The 23,598-nt window shown below is 39.8% G+C and overlaps 1 protein-coding gene across 1 annotated transcript in view; it reads right to left on the reverse strand.

Annotated features, from left to right (window-relative positions):
* Positions 1-2,939: 2,939 nt before the first annotated feature.
* LOC141264677 (1,25-dihydroxyvitamin D(3) 24-hydroxylase, mitochondrial-like) overlaps positions 2,940-23,598 on the reverse strand; it is a 49,944-nt gene continuing 29,285 nt past the window's right edge. Inside the window, exons 8-11 of the mRNA XM_073676946.1 lie at positions 22,253-22,419; positions 9,330-9,408; positions 7,804-8,001; positions 2,940-3,053 (exon numbers count right to left, since the gene is read on the reverse strand). Coding sequence (XP_073533047.1) covers positions 2,940-3,053; positions 7,804-8,001; positions 9,330-9,408; positions 22,253-22,419 — 558 coding nt within the window. The remainder of the gene's footprint in view (positions 3,054-7,803; positions 8,002-9,329; positions 9,409-22,252; positions 22,420-23,598) is intronic.

Here is a 23,598-nt window from a genome sequence, read left to right on the forward strand (position 1 = left end):
TGGTACCTATCACCCCTGGGATTTACAATCTAAGTATTCTCTCAAACTGATACAAACTGTCAAAATGCCATGATTTCCAGAACAAAAACACTAATAAAAAAAATGGAAGATGTACATCTTAATTGTGTAACCTTGTAAAGGGCTTGTTTAATTGGTAATCTGACATCTTGAGCCATATTTTGTCAATATTTGTAAAATATTGCCATCTAGTGGTTTTCTGAAACCTTACAACTGCATTAACTACAATATTTGATTTGCATTCTATTTTGCAAGTTTTTCTTATTTTTTGTGTTCAATATCCACTCAGACTTGTTACCACTCAATTTCCAATAATACCTTCTACAAATCAAAGGAGAAAAGGTGCAATTTAAAGTAAAATACTTGGTAAGACTGGTTCATTATAAGCCAGGAAGTGTGCGAAATTCAAGATATTTTTGTGCTGCAGAACATCACGCCCACTTAAGTTAAAAATGTCCACTGTAGCAAATATAAAATTATAGACTAAAAAGGGATCTTTTGTCTAACCCATTTGTTTGTTTGTTTGTTTTTTACTTTAAATTAATTTACCTTTGAATTTTTTTTTCTTCTTACATGTTTGTATTTGGGGTTAAAAATCATTTTTCCAATTGGTTTTCAATACACAATTTGCCTTTTATAGCCTGTGTCTTGCACTGTCTATTTCTAAATGCAGAATGACGTAATTGAAAATCTGTCAGTGAGCTTGTTCTAAAGTGAGAGTTTAAGACTTTTATGTGTTTCTGATCTCCTCTCAGCTGATTTATGTCCACAGACCAAGTCAAACTTGAATATTCTGGGAAACAGAAGAACTTGTAAGAGTCAATCGGTGCAATTTTTTTAAATTAAACCAAATTGCAAAAAATTATTTTAGCCCTACATACATGCATTGAAAAACTATCCCCAAAGGTGGGTAACACCTTTAATGGAAGCATGGTAGCTTACTATTTACTTGCAGCACTGTAATCGTGTGGAGAATCCAATCAATTTCCATATTTCTGCAAAATATGTGCTAAAACTATATTAGACTTTCACTCAAGTTCTAAAAGTAGATAAAGGAAACTAAATAATCAAATGATTAAAAAATATTACACTTTGTAATTCTTTTTTAAGGAAAATAATCCAACGTCACATATTTGTGAATGGCAAAGGTACAGTTGAAACCAGAAGTTTACATACACTATATAAAAAGACACATATGCATGTTTTTCTCAATATCTGACATGAAATCAGAATAAACCTTTCCGTTTTAGGTCAATTAGGATTGCTATAATTGTTAATATTTGCCAAATGCCAGAATAATGAGAGAGAGAGAATGTTTTAAGGCATTTTTATTACTTACTGCCAAAAAACAAAATTCCTCCAGGTCTATGTGCAGGTATAATGAACAATTACCATAAACCCGAACATGTTTAGAAGCAGTTATTGCTGTACAAGGAGGTCACGGCAGATACTCAAAGCAAAGGTTCACATATTGTGCCACAATGTAATATTGGATCATTTTCCACAATAAAAAAATGACAGTCTAATATTTTGACTCATACTTTCAGGACTTGTGTGAAAATCTGATGTTTTAATACCAATAGAGGATTTGATCAATGCTACAATGACATTGACAATGACACATGACACGGATAATGTTATTAGGTCATTCCTCATCGTCTGATATGCATTCGCCACGTCCTCCTTCCACTAACAAAGTTATAATTTCATGAACAATTCTAGAAAGATGTATTTTAATGAGCTGTCCTGGCTTGGATAAACAAGCTTCACTTTCCAACTGGTTTGTGGTTCATAAATCAATGTTTATATTTCATATAATAAGATTGTTTTATTTATTTTTATTTATTTATTAATGATAAACATACTATGGCACATTTATTGATGTTAGTATCATATACATCTACAAAATATTATGCTTTTTTGTCAGTGTTATATACAGTACAGACCAAAAGTTTGGACACACCTTCTCATTTAAAGATTTTTCTGTATTTTCATGACTTTTAAAATTGTACATTCACACTGAAGGCATCAAAACTATGAATTAACACATGTGGAATTATATACTTAACAAAAAGTGTGAAACAACTGAAAATTTGTCTTATATTCTAGTTTCTTCAAAGTAGCCACCTTTTGCTTTGATGACTGCTTTGCACACTCTTGGCATTCCACATTTGTTAATTCACAGTTTTGATGCCTTCAGTGTGAATGTACAATTTTCAAACTCATAAAAATACAGAAAAATCTCTAAATGAGAAGGTGTGTCCAAACGTTTGGTCTGTACTGTATCTAGATATAATTCCGCAGTAATTTTTTGTGACTGCAGATTTCTGATTCATCGCAGTGTGCAATGTGCACACTAATATGATCCCCCGGGATTTCCAGCACAGGTTGAATGTCACATGACCACAAGAACCTGTTTTGTATTGTTGCAAATTCTCATTTGAGAAAGTGAATGACAATCTAATCTGCACGTGACTGTAAGGATACATATCTTCAACTTGGGGTCACGTGACGGCCCAATTGTGCTTTCAATACTGGAGACTCATGACAGTGTGTGCATTGCACGTTGTCATAATTTGGTAATCTGCAGTCATATAAAGTGGCTGCAGAAATTTGTTTAGAGCCTGGAAAAAACTTTGATATTTTATGTATATTTTAAAGCATAAATACAGATGGTATGATTATTGGCTTTTATGTCTATCCAACTTTACTTTTTCACAAGCAAAATAACTTTAATAATAATATTAAGTTGAAAAACTAGATAAAACATTCAGAAATAATCCAAAAAGCTAGACATCTTTTCACAGCCATAAACTGACACAGTCTGTGACAGGCAAAGCATTTACACTGATCATAGGGCTGAAGAAGCAGGTATTAAACAGCAGCAATCAGCAGGTACAAAGGCACATGTTATCCTTCGGTCAATATCGTTTCCTAAAAACCACAGGCAGTTCCCGCATAGGAATCATCGTTCCAGAGGCAATGGCCTTCACTGGTTCCATATCAGTGGTGCTTATATGAAAGTTCTGTACAATCTAAGATAAAAAATAAACCTTTTAAATGATGTGGATACTTTTTTTAGGTATCAATAGATAATGTGACTTTTCTAATAATTTCTTACTGTTAATCTTACTGTTGTTCAAAGAGCATGGCTTTTTTAAAAAAAAAAAATTAGCTTTGATGGTAATAATTACTGTTTGGCTTTTATCCCAAGTCATGTGGTAAGGCTCGTTAAAGGGTCGATATTGACTTTTAGGACTGCTATATCCAATACGTGGCACTAGAGTTCTAGTCCAGAGGCAATTTGCATATTTAATTTCTCAAGGGAGTATTGCATGACTTATAAGCCTCCTCACAGGTATGCCAGACCAGGCATGCCACTCTCCACAAGGAGAAACTTTAGTCCTTGGATCCTACTGTTTAGAAAAATAATGCAATTGTTACTACCTCAGAGTCAGAAACAATGCAGCATACAGTACGTAACTATTTTTTTTCTCATAGTCAGTGTAAAAGAGGGTTTGCAGAAAAAGGAAGGCAAAAGAAAAGAATGCCATTACGAAATAAATTGAAGAATATCGATTTCAATTTTAGAATAATGGAAATTCAGGTGACATGGCCACCTGGTGTTAGGAAAAATAGGAGTCTTCACCAGCTGTTCAAATTCCATAAGATTTATAGGTCCCATTGTAATCTATTAGTTTTCTTAGTTTTTATTCAGTTATTTTCAAATATTTGAGCAAAAATAGCATTTGACGAAGACCATGACAGGGTATTCATAGGGTTTGCTCACACTGCGTCTTTTTCCAGTGGTTAAAAATTTCTGTTTTTCAAGCACAAGGCACATCAGATTTACAAAACTTGTCTTGTTTTAGTGTTTCCTGAGATTTTTTTTTGTACATTTTTCAGCATTTTTCATCTTTATACTATCATTTTCTGGACATTTTGTTAAATTCTTTAAACAATGAAGAATTCAGTCGCATTTTTTGATGCAAAAACACTGACAAATCGTGCAAATAAATGCACTGACATCTACCGAGCATCTTTTCAGCTTTCACATTTATGTCTATGTGTAGGTTTTCAGCATCTTCCTAACAAAAATAACTTCAGAAGATTGTACATATTACTTGTTTCAAATGCTTTGCATGTTTTAAAGCTAGAAGCATTTAAAAAAACATTCAAAAGCCTGAAAGTATGAATAGCAGGTCATTTTGTTAGCGGACTGGTTCATAAAATGGCAGAAAAAGTTGCATGCTCGCCACTGCTCGGTGCTCGCCCTAGCATCTCAGTACTCGAGATGCTGAGAGCTCGCCGAGTACTTTCGAAATGCTCGGGCGGGAGCTCGGGTCCCCGTCCTGCATGTTTGGCTATATTTAGAGCACCAATCATGCAGGGATTGTCTGCCACTCACTGTAATGTCACAGCCATGGTGGTTGTGGCATTACAGTGATTGCCCAAATCGATGGGAACAGTGCTCACAGTGAAACAAGAAAAGCCTGCAATTCATCAGCTGCATATATCCGTACCCGACAATTTAGAACAGAAAGAATAGAGCATCACACATAGATTAGATAGATAGAAACATGTCAGTCACATATATAATAAGTACAGTGACAGTGTTGGTTACTGTAATTGTTATTTAGTGTTAAAATAAAGGATTTATTAAAAAAATAATAATAGTGTTTTCATGCACCCGTCTCTTTAAAAAAGCCGGCCGGCAATATATCAGCGGCATACAGCGGTACCCGACAATTTAGAACAGAAAGAATAGAGCATCACACATAGATTAGATAGATAGAAACATGTCAATCACATATATAATAAGTACAGTGACAGTGTTGGTTACTGTACTTGTCATTTAGTGTTAAAATAAAGGATTTATTTAAAAAAAAATTGGCTTGGGGTTCACCGTAATTTAAGTCTCTAGTGGAGGTTAAGCAGACACCTGGGGCAGATGTTTGAAGCCTGGGAAGGGGGTAATACCCACGGAGCTTCCCAGGCTATTAATATCAGCCCCCAGCTGAATACCTAGCCTTTACTAGCTATTAAAATGGGGGACCCCAAAAAAAATGACGTGGGATCCCCCCTATTTTAACAGCTAGCAAAGGCTAGGCAGACAGCTGGGGGCTGATATTAATAGCCCAGGAAGGGTGCCATGAATATTGGCCCCCTCCCAGGCTTGAAACACCAGCCGTCACTCGCCGAAAGGTAAGGATGAGGTTGGTTTATTATTTTACTTTTATTGCAGGAGATCGTTGGCTTCAGCTGGAATGGGCGTGACGGTAAGTAGAGTTTAATTTAGAACATTAAAGAATTGTGTCTTTATTTCAATTAAAGGACTTTATTCTGGGTGTTTGTGTTTTTTTTAACTTTCACTATGGAGTTAGTAATGGGGGTGTCTTATAGATGACTCTCCATTACTAACCTGGGCTTGATGTCAGCTGGCATTATAATCTGACATCAACCCCAACCCTATTACCCCAATGCCACCGCTACAGAACAGTGGGAAGAGCAACGCTAAGTGCCCGAATTGGCACATCCTATGGATGCGCCATTTTTTGGGTGGCTGACGGCTGGTGTTTCTAGCCTGGGAGGGGGCCAATATTCATGGCACCATTCCTGGGCTATTAATATCAGCCCCAGCTGTCTGCCTAGCCTCTGCTAGCTATTAAAATAGGGGGGACCCCATGTCATTTTTTTTGGGTCCCCCATTTTAATAGCTAGTAAAGGCTAGGTATTCAGCTGGGGGCTGATATTAGTAGCCTGGGAAGCTCCGTGGGTATTACCCCCTTCCCAGGCTTCAAACATCTGCCCCAGGCGTCTGCTTAACCTCCCCTAGAGACTAAAATTACGGGGAGCCCCACGCCAATTTTTTGTCACTGTACTCATTATATATGTGACTGACATATTTCTATTTATCTAATCTATGTGTGATGCTCTATTTTTTCTGTTCTAAATTGTCGCGTACTGGTGTATGCCGCTGATAAATTGCCGGCTTTTTTAAAGAGACAGGTGCATGAAAATCAGAGGGCACTAGTGTATTCCTAGTACCCTGCTACGTTTTTCATGCACCCTCCTATATACCCTGCCTGCCTGTCTGCCTATATATTCTGCCTGCCTGACGTTTAATTGAGCACTGTTCCCATTGACTTGGGCAATTTTTGACGTTCTGCAGACCGCCGGGGGGAGCTGCCAGAAAAATGCTCGAGTTTCCCATAGACTTACATTGGGCTCGTTGCTCGGGTCGAGCACCCGAGTATTCCAATGTGCTCAACCCGAGCTTCAAGCAACCGAGCATTTTAGTGCTCGCTCATCACTAGTTATCACACCTTTATCAGGAGCACTTGTTAAATGCCCGCCTCTTTGTCATGTTTCAGGAGACATTCAAGACGCTGTCCAAACAAGACAACCTCTTATGAATGGGCCCAGAATGCTACATAACATAAAAAAAACTGTACGCAATCTCAAAGATTAGCATGAATCCTCAGCCTAGAGCTTCCTTTGAAGGAATTGTGCATAAAGTAATATATCTGCAGCCGCTGTTTAGCTCCAGTGGCCACGTGGCATTGCTCATTTCATGACACTGGTGAGGAAACAGGGCTCTGAAGAGAGGAATATCGCTGTTCTGGGAGGTAAGTATACAACATTTTTTTGTTTAATGGGTTTGTTAAGGACTGGCCAACCCATGTATCTATGTACAGTAAGACGACTCAAAGATGTGAAGTGTAGGCTAGAAAGTTGCATATATATGAATCATATGCATCCATATATTCATTAGGCACTTACAGTGCTGTGAGAAAAAGGAGACACCTATGGAAAAGCTGTAGAGGGTTCAAGATGTTGTGCACAGCAATGTAATTCCCAAAGGGGTTGTCCGGCACTTGTATATTTATTGTCTATACTTAGTCCAGGACATCAATACCAGATCGGTGGAGGTGAGACACCCGGCCCCATACTTCAGCAGTCAGATATGCTTAGTTGCAGAACAGGAAAAAACAGCTTCTGTGAAATGTAGATTGGCCACAGTGGGGTTCTGCAGATCCACTACTAGTTTGAAAACTTTGAAACGCGTTTATAATAAATCCGCATCAAGTCTACTTTGTATCCTGGACCATTGTTTCAGATCGCCACCAGCAGTGCAAATGACAAATCTATTGTTTCTCTTCTGACTATTAATTATAATGACCTAACTTAATGATAGACCATCAATAAAAAAGTACCTGATAACCCCTTTTATTTATTATTTATTAAGAGAAAATAATTATTTTAAACTCATATATCATTGCCCTTTCTAAATTTATTTTAACTAATGTTCTGGGAAGATAATTTGTGGCACTTACAAATATATAAGTATTACAGATTTACAGTAAGACCAATTTCCCCAATTGTGTAGTGCCACTGACCAATTAGTGCAGTCTTCCTCACAGATTTCATAGCTCTGATATTCTCAAAATGACTGCTGATGGAGATTCATATGACCAGATCTATCCATCAGCCTACTGCAGTTGAAAACCACTGCCTGTATTTGGGAAAGCTTTGTTTCAAATAGAGGAGACTGATCGACAGATCTGGTCACATTACTCCCCATCATCTACCATTTGGAGAACAGAAATGCTGTGCAGTCTGTAAAAAGTGGTGCTTCACAATCTGTAATATTTAGATTTTAGTAAGTGTCTCAAAAACAGAATTTGCTTAGTAAAATTTTTGGATATTTCCTTTGTTTTAATTGTCCTTTGTTTGGAAATGAAACTGTAGTACTAAAAAGAAAAGTATAAAAAATCATGTTACCCAACAAAGAGTCAGCTGAAGTTGTAATTCTGCCAGCCGTCGTCCTATGCACATTCTTTTTCCAATACCAAAAGGTGTACTTGCAAATGGATTTAATGTAGATCTTGGTTTCATCCACCTCTCAGGTTTGTACAGTTGAGCATCAGGAAAGTACTTGTCATTCCACGCCATTGCATGAAAGTTAATCATTGCAATAGTCTAGTTATAATACAGCAAAACATCAACTGATATATTTATTCAATACACAGGGAACCCATGAATAATATACTAAAACTATCTATCTACAGTTGAAACCAGAAGTTTTCATACACTATCTAAAAAGACACATATACATGTTTTTCTCAATATCTGAAATCAGAATAAACCTTTCCCATTTTAGGTCAATTAGGATTAACATAATTGTTAATATTTTCCAAATGCCAAAATAATGAGAGAGAGAGAATGTTTTAAGGCATTTTTATTACTCACTGCAAAGTCAAAAGTTTACATACATTTCATTAGTATTTGGTACCATTGCCCTTAAACTGAATGACTTGAGTCAAACATTTGGGATATCTTTCCACAAGCTTCTCACAATAAGTACCTATGTCAGACCTACAGCGTCAGAAGTTCTCCTAAGAAATGTTAAATATACCCTATATAGAAAATTAGGAGCATACAGCCAAAAATAAAACGTAATACATTTTATTAATCAATGTTAAAATATATAATTAAAAACAAGGTACAAAAGGAGGAATTATGCCAGAACAAAACCTAATAAAGGTAATACATATACAAATGTTATATACCATCATCACATAATGCCTAAAAGTGACAATAAATGTTGTTGGTATGCATATATCTAACTCAAGTGAAGCATGACCAGATTGGACAGGGCAGAGTATAGACAAATCATCAAGCATATAAATTACAGGTAGATAAATAAATAATACAGAGAGATATCTTTTTAGAATATAAATTGGTGTAATATAAGTATCATGCAGTCTGCTATAAACACCATAACAGAAACTTCTGTTAGCCCAGAGTCCACCTGATTAGTATAAATTTACATGTTAAAGGCATAGTTACCCAAGGTCAGGACCGATGGTCAGAAGAACACCTCTAATGGGTGTTTCGTGTTGTGGCTTCTTCTTCGGAGGGGTGACATTTGGGTTGAGGCACTGGTCAAAACTTTAAACATGTGTGAGGGGTGTATATTAATTTTCATGTGTATTGATTAATAATTAGAGATGAGTGAATCAATTAAAAGCCAATTTTTATTTGCTCTAAATTTAACCAAAAGTTTGGATTGGCCAGAATCCAAATTTCTTGGGAATCTAATCTCTCATATCAAGCACAATGGATGCCACCATCTTGCTATTCATTATATGGCTGGGAAAGGATTAAAAAAATACTGTATATAATGCATACCTCTCCCTCCCATCTTGCACAGAAGAATAAAAATTGATTAAAAAATGTTGGATTTCTCTAAAAGCAGCAATAAACATTAGAAGGCTGAATATGCTGTAGAGATATGTGATACTTACCCCTTGTGGAATCAAATAACCTCCAAGATTTGCATCTTCATCCATTGTACGACTTGTAAAAGGCACTGTTGGTGTGACTCTAAAACAAGGATGACTATGATTACAATATCATTTACACCTAATTTTTGCAATAATTATAACTTTGTTAAAATAATTTCACTCACTATTTATACACTGTGTTCCAAATTAATATGCAAATAATATTTTCTCAGATTTTCCCAAATTACCTATATGAATTGCAGTCATTGTAATTTTCCAGTCAAATAACTATTGAAGTACAATTGAAAGGTTTTTGTACAAACTGCCTATGATAACAGTATATTTTTAAAAAAATAAAAAACTCAAACTGCACTCAAAATGCATGTTCCAAATTATTATGCACAGCAGAGTTTTTAACCTTTTCATTTTAATAAAGAACAAAAAAATTGTCATTTTTGAAATTATAAGCATTAGCAGGTTATTACAAACTGAATTCAAACAGTTTTCAACTCAAAACTTTATTCTAGGTGATGTTACATTTGTACATAGGACCCTTTGTTCGAAAGGAGCTTCTGAACTCTCTTGTCCATTGAATTTGTCAGGTTTTGGATGGTTTCTGCTTTAATTGTTTTGCATGAGGACAGAATACCCTCCCAGAGCTGTTGCTTAGATGTGAACTGCCTCCCTCCATCATAGACACTCCTTTTGATGATGCTCCAGAGGTTCTCAATGGGGTTGAGGTCAGGGGAGCATGGGTGCCACACCATAAGATTGTCCCCTTTTATGCCCATAGCAGCCAGAGATGCAGATGTGTTATGTGCAGCATGAGATGGGCCAGACAAAAGTATTGGCATCCTCAGCCTAATACTTGTTTGCACAACCTTTAGCCAAATAACTGCGAACAACCGCTTCCGGTAACCATCAATGAGTTTCTTACAATGCTCTGCTGGAATTGTAGACCATTCTTCTTTGGCAAACTGCTCCAGGTCCCTGATATTTGAAGGGTGCCTTCTCCAAACTGACATTTTGAGATCTCTCCACAGGTGTTCTATGGGATTCTGGTCAGGGCTCATTGCTGGCCACCTTAGAAGTCTCCAGTGCTTTCTCTCAAACCATTTTATAGTGCTTTTGGAAGTGTGTTTTGGGTTATTGTCCTGCTGGAAGACCCATGACCTCTGAGGGAGACCCAGCTTTCTCACATTGGGCCCTACATTATGCTGCAAAATTTGTTGGTAGTCTTCAGACTTCATAATGCCATGCACACGGTCAAGCAGTCCAGTGCCAGAGGCAGCAAAGCAACCCCAAAACATCAGGGAACCTCCACCATGTTTGACTGTAGGGACCGTGTTCTTTTCTTTGAATGCCTCTTTTTTTTTCCTGTACACTCTGTGTTGATGCTTTTTCCCTAAAAGCTCTACTTTTGTCTCATCTGACGAGAGAGCATTCTTCCAAACGTTTTAGGCTTTCTCAGGTAAGTTTTGGCAAACTCCAGCCTGGCCTTTTTGTGTCTCAGGGTAAGAAGTGGGGTCTTCCTGGGTATCCTACCATACAGTCCCTTTTCATTCAGACGCCGATGGATAGTACGGGTTGACACTGTTGTACCCTCGGACTGCAGGGCAACTTGAACTTGTTTGGATGTTAGTTAGGTTCTTTATCCACCATCCGCAGAATCTTGAGTTGAAATCTCTCGTCAATTTTTCTTTTCCATCGACATCTAGGCAGGTTAGCCACAGTGCCATGGGCTTTAAACTTCTGGATGACACTGCGCATGGAAGACACAGGAACATTCAGGTCTTTGGAGATGGACTTGTAGCCTTGAGATTGCTCATGCTTCCTCACAATTTGGTTTCTCAAGTCCTCAGACAGTTCTTTGGTCTTCTTTCTTTTCTCCATGCTCAATGTGGTACACACAAGGACACAGGACAGAGGTTGAGACAACTTTAATCCATGTTAACTGGCTGCAAGTGTGATTTAGTTATTGCCAACACATGTTAGGTGCCACAGGTAAGTTACAGGTGCTGTTAATTACACGAATTAGAGAAGCATCACATGATTTTTCAAACAGTGCCAATACTTTTGTCCACCCCCTTTTTTAGGTTTGGTGTGGAATTATATCCAATTTGGCTTTAGGACAATTCTTTCTGTGTTTTTTCATTGAAGACAAATTAAATGAAGATAATAATACCAAAGAATTTGTGATTGCAATCATTTTCAGGAAGAAACTGAGTATTATCTGACAGAATTGCAGCACCTGCTGCATAGCCTCTGTGCAGTTAACAGGGCTATGACTACTATTATTTGTGGCACATCTCTTGTGTAGTTAACAGAGATAGTGCGAATCCCTTTTCCCGTCCAGTTGTGTTGTAACACTGGAGGGATTTACACTTTAAGTTGGTTGTCTTACACTCTAACCCAGTGGGTGTTCGGCCACAATCTTCGTGGCTGCATTGTGGACCCCGGGGTTCCGTTGCATATCATTTTAATAAAGTTGTTGCAACCATCCCCCTAACAGTATCAGAGCTCCAGGGTCTTGCCGAACATGGCTGACAACCAGCAACTGCAGCGCTATATACAGCAACTTGAGGCCAGACTTAGGACTCTGGAACAAGCTGCCCCGGTGGCTGATATCACTGCAGTAACAACCCAGGCAGCTTTTCAGGCAGCCAATCTGGTTAACACGGCTGCGGTGAATGCTGCAACAGCTGCAATTGCCTCATTACCCCATTTTGCTCTCCTGTAAAAATTTTCTGGCAACAGCCGATCCTGCAGAGGTTTTATTAATCTGTTCTCCATTCAGTTAGAGATTATGGAAACACGGTTCCCCTCTGAAAGGGCCAAAGTGGGTTTTGTCATCTCGTTACTTTCTCACAGGGCCTTAGAGTGGGCTACCCCTCTGTGGAAGCAGAGTGACCCGGTAGTGGCTAATGCGGGTCTCTTTCTTAGAGCCCTAAAGACTGTTTTCATAGATCCTCAGGTCACGCATGATACGGCTCTTAAGCTTCTTAAGTTGGTCCAGGGTTTGGCCACCGCCTGCCACTATGCCATCCAGTTCAGAACCTTAGCGGCTGAATTGGATTGGTCTGAACGGTCGTTAATCCCGGTGTTCTGGAAGGGTCTGGCTGGGCATATTAAAAATGCTCTATCTACCAGAGAGATTCCAACCTCCCTGGAGGAGTTAATCTCTCTCGCTAACCGAATAGATTTGCATCATGCAGAACACAAGTTAGAGCTGGAGGTCTCCAGACCTCAGTTTCGGTTGGCACCTTCATTCTCTAGACCCATTTCCAAACCCGCGACTCCCGACCCGAAGCCTGAGGCTATAGATATATCTCGGACTGAGTCTAGCTCCTCTCATTCCCGACCTGCAAATCTCTTGGAGTATCCCATTAATAAGGGATCCAAGCAGTCAGGAAAATGAGTGTGTCTAACCACCGTTGGAGGAGGTGTGGTAGATTCAGGGGCTTCTTCCTCAAAATTATTGTATAAGGTGACGTTGCTCTTTGGAACAACCATGGTTACTACCAAGGCGTAGGTGGATTCTGGTGCTGATGGCAATTTTTTGTCATCTATGTTTGCCCAGAAGCACGCCATTCCTATGGAGTTACTGCCAAAACCAATGAACATTAGGGTAGTCAATGGTTCACTGCTGGACATGCAAATCACTCACCAGTCGATTCCCCTTAGCATGTCGTTTCCTCAGGGTCACCGGGAGGTTATCTCCATTCTTATTATTCCCGGTGGATTAGATGAGGTGCTATTGGGTCTTCCATGGCTACGTTGTCACACTCCACACATTGACTGGGGTAAGGGGAGAATTTCTTCCTGAGGTGAGAATTGTGTGTCTCAGTGTATGGTTACAGCCGCCCGAAGGGTAGTCTCTGAGTCTTCTACCGACTTTGCCACTCACCTTGTGCAATATCAGAGTTTTGCGGATGTCTTTCCCAAAAAGGCTGCAGAGACTTTGCCTCGCTTCTGACCATATGGCTGTCCTATTGATTTGGTCCCCGGCACGGAGTCTCCTCGCGGTAGGGTTTATCCTCTGTCTGTCCCCAAGACCCAGGTCATGTCTGATTATATCAAAAAGAACACCCAGGTAAACTCCTTGTCCTGATCCCTGGATAAGGTTGAGGATGATGATGAGCCCAGGCATACCATACCTTCGGGGAGTATGCGGACGGTGGCTCCAGTGTCCCTAAACCAGGTTCCTTCTGGGAGGATGTTCGTTCTTCCTTATCTACAAAATGAGGTGCTCTCCTGGGCACATGCCTCTAAGATTGGGGGTCCTTTTGGGGTCAAACGTACCACAAAGTTTCTCCAATGGTCATATTGGTTGCCCCGGTGGTGCCAGGACATTAAGGAATATGCTGTAGCGTGAGTCTCCTGTGCGAGAGATAAATCATCCTTTCAAAGTCCGGCTGTGCTTCTTCATCCGTTACCCTTGGCGGATACCACAGGTCAGACCCCGTTTCTTCTGAATAGTGGCCAACATCCGCGCATTCCGGTTCCTATGCCAGTTCCTTCTGTGGAACCTGGGGTCAGAGATTGGACTCTGGAGGCGCGGGAGGTTTGGAACCATACCCAGGATGCTATATTGGCCTCCAAGAATCGGATGAGAGAGTTAGCTGACACTCATCGCTGTCCAGGCCTCGTATTCTCTCCGGACAACGGGTTTGGCTCGCGGCTCGCAATATTAGAGTACACAGGGAATCTGCTAAGTTTTCCCCTCGCTTTATTGGTCCTTTCAAAATTTTGGCCCAAGTAAACCCCGTAGTGTACCGTTTACAGTTACTACGACACTTGAGGAGTCATGACACTTTTCATGTGTCGCTCCTTAAGCCCGTTCACCTGACAAAATTCGCTGAACCCCAACCTGCTACAGACACCAGGGGTGATGATCTTGAGGTACAGGCGATCGTGGGGTCTAAGATGGTTTGTGGGAATAAACATTACCTAGTACACTGGAGGGGTCATGGATCTGAGGATTGCTCCTGGGAACCGGTGGACCACATTCACGCTCCCGTGCTCATTGAGGAATATGAGCGTCAAGTGGAAGAGGATGTGAGAAGGGCGTATAATGTTAGGCGTCGGGCGGTTGCTGGACCTGAAATTGGTCCAGAGTCATCAGTGGATTCTGTGGTCTCCCATTCTGGTCCAGCTGGGGCGGATACTGCTTAGCATCGCTGTCGGTCCCAATGCCTAGCCAGTGCATGAGATATACAGGTTGTCTCTTGGGTCTTTGTTCCTAGTAGTGTTAAGCATAGGTTGCGGAGGGGAACAGGGCTGTTACAGTCTAAATCCAGGATGCACTGCACTGAGCATGCCCGTGACATGGCGGACCGTGATTGGTGGTTTGGTATCAGCTGATCCGGTGACCTGGCACCGCCTGATTGGTCGCGGTTGACGTCATCAGTAGTGCGACCAATAATGCGAAGGTGGGCAGGGCTTAGTCTTTAAACAGCCCGCCCACACGCATGGCAGTGCGCTCTGATCATTGAGCTTAGGTCGTGTTCCTGTGTGGATGCTTTGCTGTTTGGCTCCACGTGCTCTCTAGCTGTTCTCTGCGTGACCTGCCGATGCCAGAGTTCGCTCGACTGATTAGCACAGGTCGCTTAGGCTGGTTTAGCGGCACTTAGGCAGGTTTAGCGGGGCTTAGGCAGACTTAGCTGGGGGAGGCAGGTAGTTCCCATTTGGTAGTCTGGCTCCAGCAAGGAGGTTGCTATACACCTCGAGCAGACTACGGGCTCCGTATCCCTAGCACCGCCTGTTAGCCACATGAGAGTTACTCCGCAGTCCGGTCCCACACTGGCTGGAGCACGTACATGCCGGCGTGAGTCACACACACTTCTTAGCGCCTGCTGCGTAGCCTCTGTGCAGTTAACAGGTCTACGACTGCGATTATTTGTGGCACATCTCTCGTGTAGTTAACGGAGATAGTGCGAATCCCTTTTCCCATCCAGGTGTGTTGTAACAGTGGAGGGATTTACACTTTAAGTTGGTTGTCTTACACTCTTACCCGGTGGGTGTTCGGCCGCAGTCTTCGTGGCTGCATCGCGGACCCCGGGGTTCATTTGCATATGTTTTTAATAAAGTTGTAGCAACCGTCCCCCTAACATATATAACATTCATATAATATCCCAGAAATGTCTGGTAAGCAGGAGTCATCTAGCTTAAACCTATATGGACATTTTAACCAGATGAAAATATCATTACCCATATCATTTTCAATCTATAAACTTTAAGGCTACTGTACCATTTATCATTTACTAATTCTGCTAAACTTTTTTCTCTTACTTGTAGGCTTGTTATGTTTATATATTACTATGGAATTCTGCTCTGAACAAATTAATCAAAATGGTGCAGCCAGCCACCATTTTGTTAAAACAAAAATAATAATACTCACCGCTCTACTCACTTATCCTGATGGTATCCACAGCCTGTCATCCGATTCTCTGCACCTTTTCTTTTCCTCTTCCCCTGTCACACACTTCTTCTTCAGCTGCTTCACATCATTTTAGGGCTTCCTGATTGCCAAATAAGCCTCTGACGATAATGCTTACCATGCCATCATGATTTCACAGTGTCACAATGTGCGCTGTCTGAGGCCTAGTCAGCATAATGACATCAGATGACAAGTCAGTGATTGAAGCCTTGTCAATGAGTGAAAAGTTCGAAGAGTTTATTTCCAATTGGGGAAGGGATAAAAGATTTTCAGAAAGCCAGATATCGAGCTACAGAGGCTGCAGGGCAAGTGAGTGGGAGATGAGCATTCTTTTTTTTAATTATTTAATAGTTAATATGCTGCGGTGTCTAAAGACTGAGAGCATAACTAGGAACATTCAATTTCTATCAAATAACCAGGCATCAAATTGAATTTCCTTTTAAAACTTGTGTGATTTTTAGAATTAGATTTTTTGCAGATTAATTCTTTACTTAGCAGCTCACCTCTGAGACTCATAGACAAGAGGCAAATCGACATATCATCAGAGATGGCTTACTAAACAAAACAAAACCCTTTCTTGCATACCAAATTCTATCTGAGCGCCGGTCACTGCTGTTGATTATTTGAATGCCGATGTCAATCACTGACAACGGCATTTAAATGAAGCAGTTGTTTTGCTTGAACACATGGATTCTCATCAGCTCAGCACAACACGATTGCAGGGCACTGATGAGTTCCCTTGGCAGCAGAGGTTGTGCTGCAGTGCCCGATTGCTGCCACTTTGGTACTGCTGTGAACTTCATGGAAGTCTGTGATTTAAACTATACAGTATACTGCAATATGCTCCATTGGATTATTACAGTTGTATATTTCATAAGAGGACTAAAAAGAAAGGAAAAATAAAATAGTGTTTAAAAATATAAAAAAAATAAAGATTCAAGTCTCCTACTTTTCTCCAAAAGTTGGAAATTTCTCTTAAAATTAAAGTAATTTAAAAATGAAACATTTTTGTTATTTCCGTATCCATAAGAGTCCAGTCTATCAAAATGTAAAATTAAGTAACACATACAGCAAAATTCACATTAAGAGGAAAAAAATCAGAACACCTATATCGCAGTTTTCCGTTCACCATTCCTCTCCAAAAACTGCAAAAAAAGTGATCAAAATGTTATATATACCCCAAATTGGTATTAATAAAACCATTAGTTTATCATGTAAAAAAACAAGCACATAGTTCATTCAATGGAAAAAAATGTTAAGAGTCTTGGTAAATGGCGACACAAACCAAAAATGTATTTTAAAAAACTTCTGAATTTTTTTAACAACTTAGAAATATATATTTATTGCAAGTTTCGTATTGTCGTAATCATACTGACTTATGCAATAATATTTCTGGGTCATTTTGTTACCATAAAATGAGTGCTATAAAAACAGAACCCAAAATGCCATGGCTGCATTGCTTTTTTTCACCGTTTCATATCACTTGGAATTTTGTTCCCATTTTCCGGTATAATGTATGGTAAAAAAATGCTGTCATTGAAAACTACAACTCATCCCACAATAAACAAGCTCTGAAACAGCTATGTTAATGGAAAAATATAAAAGTTATGAGTCTTGAAAGAAGGTAAGACCTGAAGATAGCTGGGACCACAGTTTCAAGCATTAACATTAGTAACACAGAACGATGTTGTGGATTACAATCCTGAAGGGCATGCAAGGTCCCCCTGCTCCCTTCAGCACATGTCCAGGCCCATTTAAAGTTCACCAATAACCATCTGGATGATCCAAAGTAGGCATGGGAGAAGGTCATGTGGTCAGTTGAGACCAAAATAGAACTTTTTGGGTATCAACTCCACTTGCCGCGTTTGAGGAAGAAAAAGGATGAGTACAACCCCAAGAACAATGTCCCAACCATGAAGCATGGTGGGGGAAACATCATACTTTTGGCATTCTTTTCTGCAAAGGGGACAGAATGACTTCACTGTATTGAAGGAAGGATGGATGGGGTCATGTATTGCGAGATTTGGGCCAACAACCTCCTACCTTCAGTAAGAGCATTGAAGATGGGTCCTGGCTGGGTCTTCTAGCCTGATAATGACCCAAAACTCACAACCAGGGAAACTAAGGAGTGGTTTTGTAATAAGCATTTCAAGGTCCTGGAGTGGCCTAGCCAGTCTTCAGACCTGAACCCAATAGAAAATCTTTGGAGGGAGCTGAAACTCATTGTTGCCCAGCGACAGCCCAGAAACATGAAAGATCTGAAGAAGATCTGTATGGAGGAGTGTGCCAAAACACATGCTGTTGTGTGTGCAAACTTGGTCAAGCACTACAGGAAATCTTACCTCTGTAATTGCAAATAAAGGCTTCTGTACTAAATATTAAAAATATTAAGCTCTGTTTTTTTATGGAATCAAATACTTATTTTATGAAAAAAAATGCAAATAATTATGTAAAAATCATACAATGTGATTTTCTGGATTTTATTTTTAGATTCTGTCTCTCACAGTTGAAGTGTACCTATGACAAAAATTACAGACCTCTCCATTCTTTGTAGGTGGGAAAACCTGAAAAATCGGCAGTGTATTAAATACTTATTTTCCACACTGTATATATATATATATATATATATATATATATATATATATAATGGCTAATGGCTGCGTAGTCAATGGGAGATATGTGTCACAGAAATAACAGTCCTCTGTGATGTAACGCATATCCCATGCCACGCGTTGATGAGCTAATCGAGAGACTTGGCCAGCAAGGTACATAACCACCTTGGATTTGATGAAGGGATATTGGAAGATCCCCATGGCACAGGGAACCAAGGAGAAGACTGTGTTTTCTATGCCACACGGATGCTTCCAGTATGTCCGGATACCGTTTGGACTGCAGGGGGCCCCTGCAACCCTCCAGAGAGCTATGGATTGAATCCTTGCACCCCATAAGCAATACGCCGTGGCATATCTTGACGATATTGTTATCTTCAGCCCGGACTGGGAGAGTCATCTGGAAAAGGTCCATGTGGTGTTTTATGCTCTAAGGAAGGCGGGGTTTTCAATAAACCTGAAGAAATGTGCCATGGGGAAAGAAGAAGCCAAATACCTGGGATATGTAGTGGGTAGAGGTGAGATAAAACCCAGAATTAGTAAAGTGGAGGCAATCCAAACTTGGCCGAGACCGCTGTCAAAAAAACAAGTTAGAGCGTTCCTGGGAATCGTGGGATACTACAGGAGGTTCATACCAAACTTTGCCATGATTGCCACACCCCTGACTGACCTCCTTAAGGGGACGAAATCGGCAATGGCCAAATGGTCTGAAGAGTCAGAGACTGCCTTTCAAAAAATGAAAGGGGCTCTGTGTGAGCAACCGGTCCTGGTGGCCCTCGACTTTAAGAAAGAGTTTATACTCCAAACGGGTGCCTCGATTTAGGAGCAGTCCTTACCCAGGAGATACACGGGGAGGAGCACATTGTTCTCTACTGAGTAGGAAGCTGTCCTCATGTGAGAGGAATTATTCGGTCATAGAGAAGTAGTGCTTGGCCATAAGGTGGGCAGTGGACACGTTACGGTACTATGTGGTAGGACGTAAGTTTAGATTGGTATCCGACCATGCCCCACTCAGATGTATGAGGGAAACAAGGGGTAAAAATGCTAGGGTCACACGCTGGTTCTTAGCCCTACAAGATTTCAACTTCCATGTAGAGCATAGAGCAGGGAAGCTATATGGTATTGCCAATGCCTTCTCGAGAATACTCTGTCTGGTAGTAGAAAGTTCCAAGCCTCAGGGCTTTAGGCAGAAGGGGGAGGTATGTAAGGTGGCTAATGGTTGCGTAGTCGATTGACGGTATGTGTCACAGAGATGTCTGTCCTCTGTGATGTAACCCCGAGTGTTTCTCTAGTGCAAGTAAGCACTAAGAGGTTCATATGGTGCACCTGAGACTGGGTTATGGGTAGCTGAGAGAGTTGGGCAGGTCTAGCTACCCACATACCTCACCTCTGTGTGTGGTTTACAGCCTATATAATGGAGGCTGTTGTTTGATACATGTGCTGTGTGTATGGAGGGAGAAGGCCTCCTGTGTATGTTTATCTCCAGACCGAGCAAGGATACTGGATGCTACCCCAGCTTGTGTGCCATACAGGCCTGGCTGAGAAGAGAGCTACTAAGGACATTTTACTTTGTTAGCCTGATCTAAATGCTGTTTGCATTTCTTTTTTGGCTTCTGGGTTTATGATGTAATAAACCCACAGAAACTTTTAAAGGAACAAGCCTCCTGTTTTCCTCCCGTCACACCAAAGTGAGTAAAACCCCTACAATATATATATATATATATATATATATACAGTTATATGAAAAAGTTTGGTCACCCCTATTAATCTTAAGCTTAATGTTTTATAAAAATTGGTGTCTTTGCAACAGCTATTTCAGTTTGATATATGTAATAACTGTTGGACACAGTAATGTTTCTGCCTTGAAATGAGGTCTATTGTACTAACAGAAAATGTGCAATCTGCATTCAAACAAAATTTGACAGGTGCATAAGTCTGGGCACCCTTATCATTTTCTTGTTTTAAATTATCCTACCTACTTTTTACTGACTTACTAAAGCACTTTTTTTGGTTTTGTAACCTCATTGAGCTTTGAACTTCATAGCCAGGTGTATGCAATCATGAGAAAAGCTACTTAAAGTGGCCACTTGCAAGTTGTTCTCCTGTTTGAATCTCCTCTGAAGAGTGGCATCATGGGCTCCTCAAAACAACTGTCAAATGATCTGAAAACAAAGATTATTCAACATAGTTGTTCAGGGGAAGGATACAAAAAGCTGTCTCAGAGATTTAACCTGTCAGTTTCCACTGTGAGGAACATAGTAAGGAAATGGAAGAACACAGGGACAGTTCTTGTTAAGGCCAGAAGTGGCAGACCAAGAAAAACTTCAGAAAGGCAGAGAAGAATGGTGAGATCAGTCAAGGACAATCCTCAGACCACCTCCAGAGAGCTGCAGCATCAACTTGCTGCAGATGGTGTCACTGTGCATTTGTCAACTATACAACGCACTTTGCACATGGAGAAGCTGTATGAGAGAGTGATGCGAAAGAAGCTGTTTCTGCAAGCACGCCACAAACAGAGTCGGCTGAGGTATGCAAAAGCACATTTGGAGAAGCCAATCTCTTTTTGGAAGAAGGTCCTGTGGACTGATGAAACCGAGATTGAGTTGTTTGGTCATACAAAAAGGCGTTATGCATGGTGGCAAAAAAACACAGCATTCCAAGAAAAACACTTGCTACCCACAGTAAAATTTGGTGGAGGTTCCATCATGCTTTGGGGCTGTGTGGCCAATGCCGGCACCGGGAATCTTGTTAAAGTTGAGGGACACATAGATTCCACTCAGTATCAGCAGATTCTTGACAATAATGTTCAGGAATCAGTGACAAAGTTGAAGTTACGCAGGGAATGGATCTTTCAGCAAGACAATGATCCAAAACACCGCTCCAAATCTACTCAGGCATTCATGCAGAGGAACAATTACAATGTTCTGGAATGGCCTTCCCAGTCCCCAGACCTGAATATCATTGAACATCTGTGGGATCATTTGAAGAGGGCTGTCCATGCTCGGCGACCATCAAACTTAACTGAACTGGAATTGTTTTGTAAAAAGGAATGGTCAAAAATACCTTCATCCAGGATCCAGGAAATCATTAAAAGCTGCAGGAAGCGACTAGAGGCTGTTATTTTTGCAAAAGGAGGATCTACTAAACATTAATGTCACTTTTCTGGTGAGGTGCCCATACTTATGCACCTGTCAAATTTTGTTTGAATGCAGATTGCACATTTTCTGTTAGTACAATAAACCTCATTTCAAGGCAGAAACATTACTTTGTCCAACAGTTATTACACATATCAAACTGAAATAGCTGTTGCAAAAACACCAATTTATATAAACATTAAGCTTAAGATTAATAGGGGTGCCCAAACTTTTTCATGTAACTGTATATATATATATATATATATATATATATATATATATATATATATATATATAGCTCCATAATAAACTATTTGCTGCTCTGCAAAAAGTGGCAAAGCAATTTTTCACAAATTGATTCATATTTGTAAAGCACTATTGTCTTCATGTTCCTATTTAGAAATTAGCATACCACTTTAATGGGTAAATGATGACTTTACTAGGTTGAACATATTGATTTGGACTGATATTGTATATGCCGGTTTTACAGGTGATATTTTACATATAACCTTGGTATAACATTTAGAGTTTATAGTATTTTGCATTTTGTATAATATTCAACGTGTATTATTTTTATAATATATAATTAATTAATTAGTACAACCATTAATACAACATCCCTAGTATTACATTTTTATACTCTGTAAAGCTGAAGCTTCAGGTTTCTAAGTATTATATATTCAATAGTTTCTCTCTCTCAAGCCTAAATATTATTTAAAATAATAATAATAATAATAATAATAATAATAAAAAAATAATAACCTCATGGATTCCTTAATACATGATTTCAAGTATGGCATATTTTGTAAATGATCAGCAGATGGGAATGTTCCTGGTGATAAAACTGTCTGAATTTCCTTGAGAATTTTCTCTTGCACATCATCATGCCTTGATAAATTATATATCAACCACAATAAAGCATTTGCTGTCTGTAAACAAAATACTCAGTTTCAATTCTCTTTTCACTTCAATTGAACATGCAAACTGTATTCACAGTATACATTTCTTAAAGCACCACTCCAGCGTTTTTCTTTATTGCACCACTGGAGTAGTGCTTTAAAATGTAAGTCCCTTGCCCCCTGTCTGAAACTCATCTTCCACCACTTCATTGGTTTCCCCATGGCTCAGCTCCGTCTCCTGTAAAAAGTGATGAGGTTGGCGCACTCCAGTGTATGCTGGAGCTGTGCAGAGGTCACTTTTCAATAGAAGTCTAGGAGAGCCTCGTTCTGGCCTCGTTCTGGCTCTCATAAACTTGTATTGAGAACTTGTGAGTGGAGCTTCTGACTTCTGGTTATCAGAAGCTGTGCTCACAAGATGGCGCAGTGAGACCAGAGCGGTGATGAAAACCGGGGAAGATGCCGGAGGGTGAGTATATCACTGGGGGCAGGGGGCTTACACTTAAAACGCCACTCCAGACCTGAAAAAAAAAACACTGGAGTGGTGCTTTAAAGTCTCATTATGTAGTTAGTAAAGTTGTGTTTACATCATGTCTTATGTATAATGTTTACACTGAGAAATCTTCTGACATGAACATAATCCTTCAAAGATGGTGTCCAGGGGGGCAGTCCACTTTTTTAACACAATACTCTTTAATATATGTTTAATAACATGATTGAATGCTAAAATATCATATCCACACAGAGGAGGTGGCAACATAATACAATGCAACTTTCTAGTTTTGTAAAATTAACACATTTATCTATTTCCTATTAGTCATTATTTATCACTAGAGATGAGCGGATGTTTTGAAATTTGACTTCACCAGATTTTCCTTAAAACAATTCACAGCAAATAAATTTTCAAGAATCTCAGTACTGGAAAGATTCTGATTACTTTACATATACAAATTGAGAGAGAAGAGAGAAAGAAAGAGGACTCTGCTGACCATAAAAACGTATGCTCTACTGGAAACAGAGAGAGGACCCTGCTGACCATAAGAGCTTACACTCTACAGAATAGAGAGATAGGATGTTGCTGGCCATAAGATCTTACTCTCTGAAAATGAAAGAGAGAGTAAAAAGGACCCCACTGATAATAAAAGCTTACACTCTACAGAAGAGAGAGAGATTGGTGCAGATCATACGATCTTACATAATAAAAGAGAGAGA

The sequence above is a fragment of the Phyllobates terribilis genome, unplaced genomic scaffold, assembly GCF_046119375.1.
Source record: "Phyllobates terribilis strain yellow unplaced genomic scaffold, ASM4611937v1 Scaffold_4__5_contigs__length_816908805, whole genome shotgun sequence".
Classification (NCBI taxonomy): domain Eukaryota; kingdom Metazoa; phylum Chordata; class Amphibia; order Anura; family Dendrobatidae; genus Phyllobates; species Phyllobates terribilis.